The sequence below is a fragment of the Zingiber officinale genome, chromosome 8B (assembly GCF_018446385.1).
Source record: "Zingiber officinale cultivar Zhangliang chromosome 8B, Zo_v1.1, whole genome shotgun sequence".
NCBI lineage: Eukaryota > Viridiplantae > Streptophyta > Magnoliopsida > Zingiberales > Zingiberaceae > Zingiber > Zingiber officinale.
The window spans coordinates 94,590,111-94,600,700 of record NC_056001.1 but is presented as its reverse complement, the minus strand read 5'-3'; the positions used below and the strand labels follow the sequence as shown (position 1 = coordinate 94,600,700).

The window sequence follows — 10,590 nt, the reverse complement described above, 5'->3', positions numbered from 1 at the left end:
TCAACTTGATTTTAGAATGTTATCATTGAATGAATTTGGTTGGTTGGTACAAACAAATGCAATTGGATTGACTGTGTTAAAACGGACTTCATTTAAAACAAGCCCCTTAATTTGGATGAAAAGAACTATTTTTTGTATTTTAATATCTTTCAAATTGGAAAATATATCATTCACTTTTATTTTGCTTGCCCCTTCTATTTTACTTAAATCCACAAACAAATCATTGGCTAATACATCTTTTAAGTTACATACATCACAACGAAATAGATACTTGGACTTGGTTGAACAAACTGGTGATCATTAAATGTAGCATATTTCAATTATGTCATTACGTCGATGCTCAATAGAAAATGGCAATTATTTTTTTCTCCAATGACTGAATATGAAGTAAGATGATTGTAATTCTTTGTTGTCATAAACTAATGTTATCATTTTACTCTGTGAAACATGCCTGCTAAGTGAAATAAAATCTATAATTATGTGCTTATGTTACAAAGTTTGTTGTCTAGTCTACCATATAACAGGATAAGCAGCAAATAAGTTGTCTAGTCTCCGAGGGGTTAATTTCAGTTTAGTAAGTCATATAGGTAAACAGAAAAGAGACTTTTTGGTACCTGCTTATTTGGATGGAAGATATAAGGGGAGCACAAAAAGCGACACGAAAGATGATCATAAATTGTGGAGCTGCATATGTGGTTTTGTAATCCAAGTAGATGGACATTAAGTTTTGAAGATGAAAGAACAAAAAAAATGATGAAAATGTCAGAAACTCAATGAGCATATGGCAACTTATTCATGTGCTTGTGAGAATTTTACTTCCGAACTGAGTCCATTAACCTTTTATTCATCTCTTGCTCTTTTCTAAACAGTTTGACGAGCAGAAAGATCAGGTTGCAGTGGAGCAAATATTGCAGGTTGTTTTCCTGGATCCGGAACGCTCTTGCTCTGTAAGTCAAACTCCAAATACATATTCGTCACAGCTCGCATTAATATTACCACATACATTACTAAATGGTTCATGGTGTACATGGGCAAAATTTTGTCAAAGCAAATGGACAAGTTGAAGAGGCAGCTAGCTGAAGCCGAGGCTGCGATCGAAGCACGCAAGAAGCCTCCTGAAGATTCAGGCCCTCGGATTATCGGGGAAGGGCTGGTTATAGATGAATGGGTACATATAATTCGGACTCCTCACTTTGTTCTGTTTCCAGCCACCTTCCTATTTGACATGGATTTTCTTGCACATTTATTTTCAGAAAGAAAGAAGAGAAAGATATCTCGCTCAGCAGCAGGTTGGCGGGGTTGATTCTGTGTAAATTGTGGAGTTTAAACCTTCTTTATGTTATTGTAACATCTGTTTGTGCAAGGGAAAAAGAAACATATCTTCATTTTCGCCTGAATCTTTAGGTGTATGAATTACCATGGTGTTTTATCTATATCTTCTCTTCTATGAACCCTTTGGTTTGTGTAGTATCTGTGCTTGAATGAGGACTATGTCCTTGTACATACAAGTATTTTACTTGATAAGAAACGAAAGACTTTGTTTGATAGCAATGTCATATTATTTTTGTTTTCTCGTATCAGCAGTGACATTTTCTTTTTCTTAATAATTGTTCATGACATTTTTGTTCTATTGTTTTTGTCATTATATTGTTATTCTTAATAAAAAAAATTAATATTCAAAGCTTGGCAGAATAGCAATGGCTGTGACTGATAATATCATGAATTGATAATAAATATACCTCATTTTATTTATCAATTGATAATAAATTCTCATTGAGCTATGCATACAGAATCTGAACTTTGGACCCAATAATTCAAATGCAATGTCGACAGGGGTTTCATCTGGTCGATGCTCGACTCAGTAGATTACTTGCAGGTGCTACGCAGTCGAGCAAATTGTCTACGCCACTCGCGGATAGGCACCTGAAGAGAAGGTGAGAAGCAAAAGCAGAAACAGTCTTGGCATTTGAAGAAAATGGCGAGTATAAAATGTAGATTCTTACAGCAGGAAAACCGCCATAGTCGCCCGGCTCTGTAATGTCCTTTGTAACACTGCTATTTGCTGCAAGTCTAACCTGCAATTCAATTTTTTTTTAGGAAAAAAACATTAAGATGAAAGCTACTACACTTTGTCGCATGATCAAGTCAGAGTTTTGAACCCATAACATCTGTGGTTTGATCCAATTGTTTCGAATACTACCTTTGAAGCGATGGTCACATGATCTCGTATGGCTACTCTGCCTCCCAAAGTGACATAATCACCTATCCTACAAGCAAAGATTTAATACGTAAACGCCATTCGAAAGATATTTAAAGATCTTCTTGTCGAAGGAAATAGGGCGTGTAGTTAGATACGTCACGGAGCCAGCGACGCCAACTTGTCCACAGAGCATACAGCACTTTCCAATAACTACGTTGTGGCCTATCTGCAAGAGGAAATATGTTCACAGGGATATAAGTTAGCATAAAAAATTTACTGACAATTGATCCCTTCTTTGCGCGAAAACACTCAAAATGCACCTGAACAAGATTATCTATTTTGGTATGATCTCCTATTACCGTGTCTCTCCAACTGCATCGGGCATTAACAATCATTGTGAATTCATTTGTTAATTAGTAATATCATAAAATGAGGCAACTAGATAATATGCTACCAGAATGAAATCCATCGACTCAGATGAATCTTTGATCTGGATAAGGAATTAGCTTTTCGCTATACCGGTAATTGTACACTAAATGTAATGTGCCTTAAAATTAAGGCAACAATATTGAGTCATAATGTAGCGAATAACTAACCTGCCCCTATCAATGCATGTGTTTGCGCCTATCTCCACATGGTTCGCAATCCTTACAAACAGCTCCTTAAGTAGAGAAAAAGAGAGAACAAAGATTTGAAATATTATTGCAAAATATTATTGCTTGATTCATGCACGACTTTTGACTCGTATACTTTTCATTAACAAGTTGAGATATTGAATTTAAAACTAAATATTAAGATATTCATGCTTTACTTGCTAGACTAAAGCATTATCATCAGTATTCAATTGATATTAACAAATAACTAATGCAAACCACCAATTTCAGCCAGAAGCTCAGATGGAAAAGATTGAGGACTCCATTTGTTCTAGACAGCCAACATTAAAAATTCTCATAAAAATATGGGCATAAAGGAAAGCGAGCAAAAGAATAAATTACTAAAACTTTATTTTGACCAATTCAAATAAATGATTATTCTATCTTGATGCTATTGAATGTATTTTTAAGTTGAATTAATCAAAAGAAAACTGAAAGAATTCAAAGATCCAATATCAAATGTCTTAATATTTTATGTAGAACTATTTGAAGGCAATTAAACAATATAGTTATTAGTTATAATGTCATTTCAATTTTTAAATTTGCCTACAAGTGTTACTTGCAACAAAGAAAAAAAAACAATGCTTCAAGCTCAAAGCTAATCGAGAGAGATAGCAAAGATTATTTCTCTTCACATGAACCAAATATGAAAACATTGTAACATCATGGTTTTCATTTCTCTTCGCATGAACCAATTATGAAAACATTGTAACATCATGGTTTATCTTTAAATACTTCTATTTCAGCAGGCTAAATGCATAGAGGGTATGTCAGTTGCCAGGTTTTTTTTCTTGCAGTAATAATCATCATTCCGCTATTTTATCTGGTTCTAGTTTAGGTAGCAATCCCTAAATACTTCTAGAACACAGAATAATCAGGAGCGTTTTTATTAAAACATGTTGAAAAGATATTAATTTAAATCACAAACAAGTACTAACTTGGGGCTTCTTCACCATGTGCCCATTCTCATCAACAAAAAATCCAAACCCTGTAAATAATAAAAGGGTTAACTGATGAGCCACAAAATGTACTTCTATAAAGGTAATAATGACTATAGCAGATTCATGTACAAAAAATGGTACATTAGTGTACCAAATTGTTCAAGAAACTAATCCAGCATTAGTTATGGACTCAAAAAGATTTTAATCATCTTTTGAGCAAATGCTACAAAATTTCACTAATCTAAATAGGAGCAGAAAGAAAAGCCAGGGAAGAGAAGCTAATAGTTATTATTTCGACATTGTCATTATTGCTTGCGTAACAGAAATCCAAATTTAGATTCACCTATATAATGAGATAGAACATAAAAATGAAAAAAAATATATATTCCTGATATTATATTAAATCTGTTAATTAAAATGAGGGCTAAATCTAATTCAAACTTCTGAAAACTGCAACATAGTAGAAATGCCATACCATCTTGACCGACACAGACGCCATTATGGATTGTTGAAAAGTTGCCTACAGAGCAATTAGTTAGCACAGACTTGTACCTAGACAACATCAATAAATGTCAGTGCTCACGCTGAAACTGGTTAGTTATCATATGTGAAACAGCCAGACATACCAACATATTCATAAAATACTTTCAGCAACTAACATGACACCATTGTCAAATGAGCAAATTCGAAAGCAGATGTATAAAAGGAAAAATGTAAGATATTTTCTGAGCAAACTGAGGTTTAACATCTATATGTAGCCAAAAGCAAGTTTAAATTTAAACATCATTTTCTAGAACTTCTAAGTACATAGGATATCACTGAGCATAATTTCTTGCATCGAACGAAAAAGGTTATGTGACCTTCATCACAGTCAGGAGATGCCAACCAAATGATCCAAAGAATGTGAAAGGAGATGACATCCTCGATGCAATACACTATGAAGCTAAGAAAGTTAATCATCTCCACAGACTTCTAACGCATGGTCAGATACCACCACTCTGCCTCAGAAACATTCTAAGCTTGTCAGTCTTCTACCACTCCTACATAGCCCACCAAGCAGAAGATTTCTTCCATGACAAATCATTTGAGAAAATTTTCAATAATATAAGATTTTTGTTACTTCTAAGTGGAAGATTTATTTTTAATTATTGTTATTAGTGTCCATCTTATAAGTATGATTCATTATATAAAAGTTGCTAATTACTATACAAAGACGGAACGTTAAAAATTTGCATTGTATATATCATATATCTATTATATGAGAAATTTTATTTATGTTTCATAATATCAAAATGGTAAAGTTTGTAATATTCATAATAAAATTATATATTGAAATCCAATTGATATTATAAATTATAAATATCAAGTGTATGTGATCTTGCGCTTTGGTCCTATGATCAGAACCTTAGGAAGGATCTTGATCCTAACAATCTTAGGAGCAACAACTACAAAAGCAGCACTCAAAACACTAAGTTGAGTGTAGAACAATAATATCACTCACGAGTAATATCAAGAATCATAATTAGATGCACAAGCTATGGAAATAGAAAGTTGGATTCTTACCCTACCTTCGTTGACTGCCCAATAGATACAGAAGACCCCACTACTGTTCCAGACCTAATGTGAACATCTGATGCCAGCATACAGTTTCCATGTACCACTGCTCCTATTTCAATTATTGCAGTGGGGTCAATGTCTGAGGACTGATGGAAAAGACCACCACCATTCTTCCATCTAGCGAACTCCAGTGAGTCATCTGCCCATCAAATTGAACTGCAACAAATCACAAAAAGAATAAAAGGGAAAAACAAAAATTAATGAAAGTTACAATAGGAAACATTACAATCTCTACCATTGAAAATCTTGTTGACTTCAGAGGGGCTGCATGAGATATGGCGCAGATTGACATAGCAGGAGGGCAGCTGAATTGATGTGCTTCGTCCCCTAGAGAGGAAATGAAAAGCCTTCCTTGCGAGCTTTGAGGTGACCTTCATGGAGACAAGGCTTAGACAACAAGGCCTCTGTCTTGTTTTCTAGGTTAACAGAATAGCAACGGCTTAAAATAAATGTGAAAGAATGAAAAGTGTTGTCCAAGTGAACTCCCAAAAGGTAATGTTTTACTCAAGCAGTAGACTCCACTTGATGTTCAACTATGAGAAAAAAAAAAATTGTTAGAAAAATTAAAGCAGAAAACCCCAAAAAGGACTCTCTTTTTTGAAAAAAAAAGAGGTACACATAACCACCTCAACTCAAAAAAATTATTCAATTAAAGCTCAATTTTAATTTTATATATATTTAAAAATATCCCTAGACCTTCCTTTGCCATGTTGTTAAGTTTCATTTAATCATTAGAAATCCCATAGACTATATGCAGGGGTGTAAACAAGCCAAGCCGCTTGTAAGTTGTTCGGGTCTCGGTTTGAAAAAAAGTTCGTTCGGGTTTGTTCAATTAAGTTAACGAGCAGAGTTCGAGCCTGATTTTGAGCTTGAAAACATTATTGAGCCGAGCTCAAGCTTAACAGTATTTGGTTTGTGAGCTCGCGAACATGTTCGTTTAGAAGCTCGCGAACGTGATAGTTAAAAGGCTCGTGTATATATATATATATATATATATATATCTTAACAAGCCGAGTTCGAACTAAGTTTGCTTAACTTTTAAACAAATCATTTTCGAATCGAGCTCAAATTAAGCTCGTTTAAAAGTTAAACGAGTCATTTTTGAACCGAGCTCAAGTTGTTCGCGAACTATTTAATTTCATTACGAGCCGAGCTCAAGCTCAAGAATCAAAGCTCAAATCGAACTCGCCGAGCTAGAGTTTAGGTAAAACGAACCGAGCTCGAGACTCTTACTGTTTGACTCGGCTCGGTTTGATTACACCCCTAACAATATGCCTTTGCCAGAATTCATTGCAACTGTTGAGCAACCAAAGCCCGCATAGAGTTGATTGTTGATGGTCAGTCCTAACTATTTAATCACTTTTAAATTAAAAGGTAAATGCACATTTTGGCTCACTGAATGGTATAGCTATTCCTAGGATTAAAATAGACATTGAATGGAATAGAAGTAGTTACATGTATAGGTTTCCTAGTGAAGATTCTAGGCATTCTGTACTACAAAATCTAACTCAATCACGATGCAAATGCATATACCAAGTCAAGAGTAGTGATTAGATGAATAATCTGTGGAACTAGAAAATTAATTCTTACCTAATTGTGACAGAAGGATCTGCTACTGCTCCAGCCCCAATGCGAACTTTTGATGCCAGCATAAAGATGCATGAACCACTGCTCAAATTTCAATTATTGCAGTGGGCTCAACATCCAAGCATTGTTGTAAAAGACAACCTCCCTTCCAACTAGCAAAATCTGTTGAGTCATCTGCTCATCAGATTTAACTGCATCAAATCACAAAAATAAGAAAGGGAAATAAATTATTTTTATGACTGCAAAACTTACTAAAATCAGAGGGGTTGTATGAGAGGTGGTGTGGACTAGTGGAAGTTGAGCTGAAGTGTTTTGTCTTCTCGAGAAGGGTCCCCAAAACAAAGTGACTGTTATGAAGACAAGGCTTAGGCAGCCAGGGCACAGTCTAGTTTTCTTTAGGGAAAAAGAAGGAAAATGGCCACAACTAAATGAAGGAAGCATTGTCCAAGCAAACTAATGAAGAAAGGTTTAGTTACATTCTTCTTATTTCCTACGGGTTCTTTCACTTAAAAGTGAAGAATCTTGATTCTAAACAATTTTGCAACCGCAAAGGTTTCTAAATGCTTTGAATTCACAAAAAAAAAAAACACATAATGAACACCAAACTAAGCACACCTTTAAAGCTAACAGAATAATAACAAATAGGGATAAAGAAAGTTTATCTTCTAGTTGGCAATGCTTTCAGAAGTAATAATATAGATGGAATCCTATGAATGAGCCTTGTCTGATCCCAACCAACATTTCAACAAAAGAACATATGAGCCTCAGAATATCTAAATATTCAATTTAAAAGTGATTACATGCTTACAATCATCCATGAATATGGTTATCATTTATTCTAGGAGTAGGTGTTCTAGTCAATGAGAAAACACATAACATTGATAGACACATTATCAAGCCGGCTTTGGTTTGATGTTTAATGAAACAACTAACTAGTTCTGGAAACCAAATACAACACGCTTTCCAGGAGAAAGAAGAGTGAATTTTTAACATATAGCAAAGTCTTTTCACTAATTTGAGCCATAATACACAATCAAACTCCAAGAAAATATTCGAGTTGGAAAAAAAATGTAGATAGCTACAGTCACACTCAGATGAATATACCTCAATGAAGATTCATCTAGCCAAGCAAAATTGTTCATCAAAAGAAAAACATCAAATTGAATCATTTTTTTTCTAGAGAAATAGTTGACAAAATGACATCTTCTTGATTAAATGCAGGTGTGATAAGAATTTATCTATTCATTTCATTTATTTATTATTGTTGCAATCCCTAGTCCCTGAAACTGCAATTATCAATCTTTGAGATAAAGCACTTTGTCTACGAAATCAAAAAACAGATAACAGATCAATTGTGCTAGTTTCAGTGGCTACAGAAAAGCTAAAAGTGGGCTGTAACGAGAAGGAAGAGTACGAATTTCTTGACGATCGCGCCAAGCTTGTTGGTGGCACTCCAAAAAGTGAGCAGGAATAATGCCGACCGGGAGGACCGAACGATGAGGTGGAGCAGCGGAGGCCGAAACCTCCGCGAGTAACAACTAAGGCTTGAGTGCAACCTACAACGGACAAACACGAAGCTACAATCCCACAATAGCACGACTCAGAAAAGATAATGTGTCAAGACTCTGGAGCTTCTCCAATGCACACATTTCTTAAATTCAAGCTCTTTAGCCCTTATTATAATCCTCTTTTTCACATAATTAAATATATATAGTATTTTTAAATTAAATTTCATATATATATATATGAAATTTACTTTAAAAAAAATACTATATATATATATATATATTTAATTATGTGAAAAAAGAGGATTATAATAAGGACTAAATAACCTAAATTTAACAAATGCATACATGTGAGAAGCTCTAGACTCTAGAGTCTTGACACACGTTGATCTTTTTTGAGCCATGCAATTGCAGGATCGTAGATTCGTGTCTGTCCGATGTAGGTTGCCCACACGCCTTGGTTGTTACTCGAGGAGTTTCGGCCTCCACCTCCTCGTTCACTCCTCTCCGTCGACATTATTCCTACTCGCTTTCCTCCGCTCCCAGTCCAGATTCTTCTTCCTCCCGCCTTCAAGAGCGTCACCAACAACTTTGGTGCAATTGTCAAGAAATTCATACTCTTCCTTCCCTTCATAGTCCATTTTTAGCTTTCACGTAGCCACTAAAAGTAGCAATTGATTGGTTATCGGTCTTTAATATTTTAGACAAAGTGCTCCAAGATTGATAATTGCAGTTTCAAGGAATCAGTTTCAAGGATTAAGGATTGCAACTATAATAAATAAATTCTAGTCACACCGCCATTTTGAACTAAAGGATAATAAAGGACAATTGAGCATGAATGTAGCCAACCAAATTTGAACCAAGCTTTTAGAATGGATCAAAGTCGATGACTGACCTATCAGATCCAACCTTGAATATCACACATCAAAAAAGTCAAGTATAGGCTTATATATTACTGCAATATCTAAGCATAGTAGACTTAAATCTATTTAACAATAGCATCAGAAGCACGCTGTAGCGCAAAAAAGAGAAGAAAAACATTGGATGAAAAAACACACCAAATTAAAGCAGGTCAGCACATAAGTCCGCAAAATTTACAAGAGATCATTATTAAATTTAGCAGTAAACCCCTGCTCAAGAGATGGCGAACCATATAGCAGAACTGTCTAAAAAAACCCTGCAGAAAAATGACCTACTTAAATGTTCATAAACCATCACAAGTAACAGAATTTTTCAAGATGACTTTTGTATTGTGTCCTTGTTCAGTCCTCTATTTTAATCCACGAATTGGACAGACACAGGCAACATCATGATTCACACCGCAATGCCCTCATTCATGTATGCTTTAAAAATATCTCAACCGTGAACCTAGCTGGAACCAGCAAGTTCAACGAGTAGCGAACAAAATACAGATCTATCTAATATACATCTTGCATACAGATCTAGATATAGAGAATCAACAGAAACAGATATCCGATGAAGGGGACAACTTGAGAACAGATCTAAAAACATTTCTGATGCAAAAGGAAGGGCAGAAGGCGCAGTTGACGCTTACCACAGTCCTCCGGCCGCGGTGATGTTCGTTAGGGTTGAGTAGGTTCGAGTCGGGAGATACCCATGACCCATCTAATTCTTTAGCAACGGATACAATTTATTTGATGGGCCGGGATGGGTTGCATTAAAAAACCCGGTCCAAAGTTCAAACGAACTCAAATGTAATTGTCCAAATAATTTAGATGATTACTCAGATTTAGGGATGAAATTTATTGGTCCAAATTATTTAGATGATTTTTTAAATTTAAGGATAAAATTATATATATATATGTCAGCTCAATTTCGCTAAAAAAGAATATGTCATATATTCTCTATCCCCTTCCGCCTGCTATTCAAAACTTATGCGTGGGAAATTTTCCAAATTAAAATTTCCCTCGCCGCTCTCTCTAGCTCCCTCGGTCTCCGTCGTCCGTCGAACCTCGCGCTCCTGCTAGGGGAAGTTTCACCAACGTCTTCAATCTCACAGCTGCTGTGAGAGCTTACCACCTCTCTCCATTCTCAATAGTAATTCGTTTCATTTTAATTTGTTATTC

The 10,590-nt window shown here is 35.2% G+C and overlaps 2 protein-coding genes across 11 annotated transcripts in view; one reads left to right on the top strand and one right to left on the bottom strand.

The window, feature by feature from the left end:
- Positions 1-1,545, top strand: part of LOC122015512 (vesicle-associated protein 4-2-like) — a 28,060-nt gene extending 26,515 nt beyond the window's left edge. The window contains exons 5-7 of the mRNA XM_042572451.1: positions 870-947; positions 1,049-1,168; positions 1,254-1,545. Coding sequence (XP_042428385.1) covers positions 870-947; positions 1,049-1,168; positions 1,254-1,313 — 258 coding nt within the window. The 3' untranslated portion in view covers positions 1,314-1,545. The remainder of the gene's footprint in view (positions 1-869; positions 948-1,048; positions 1,169-1,253) is intronic.
- Positions 1,546-1,723: 178 nt separating this feature from the next.
- Positions 1,724-10,139, bottom strand: LOC122015508 (probable UDP-3-O-acylglucosamine N-acyltransferase 2, mitochondrial). 10 transcript variants are annotated; one of them, XM_042572435.1, is made up of 14 exons: positions 10,059-10,139; positions 7,251-7,345; positions 7,002-7,189; positions 5,647-5,944; positions 5,358-5,550; positions 4,270-4,346; positions 3,792-3,841; positions 2,797-2,861; positions 2,655-2,690; positions 2,521-2,572; positions 2,356-2,426; positions 2,201-2,267; positions 2,004-2,075; positions 1,724-1,923 (listed from the first exon to the last, which is right to left on the bottom strand). In XM_042572435.1, the coding sequence occupies exons 4-14, from the start codon at positions 5,786-5,788 to the stop codon at positions 1,867-1,869; spliced, it is 882 nt and encodes a 293-aa protein (XP_042428369.1). In that variant the 5' UTR covers positions 5,789-5,944; positions 7,002-7,189; positions 7,251-7,345; positions 10,059-10,139; the 3' UTR covers positions 1,724-1,866. The 10 variants fall into 10 exon arrangements, with proteins under 10 accessions (XP_042428369.1, XP_042428370.1, XP_042428362.1 ...); XM_042572436.1 differs by lacking the exon at positions 2,655-2,690; XM_042572428.1 differs by having other exon boundaries at positions 1,724-2,075; positions 5,647-5,827.
- Positions 10,140-10,590: the final 451 nt, after the last annotated feature.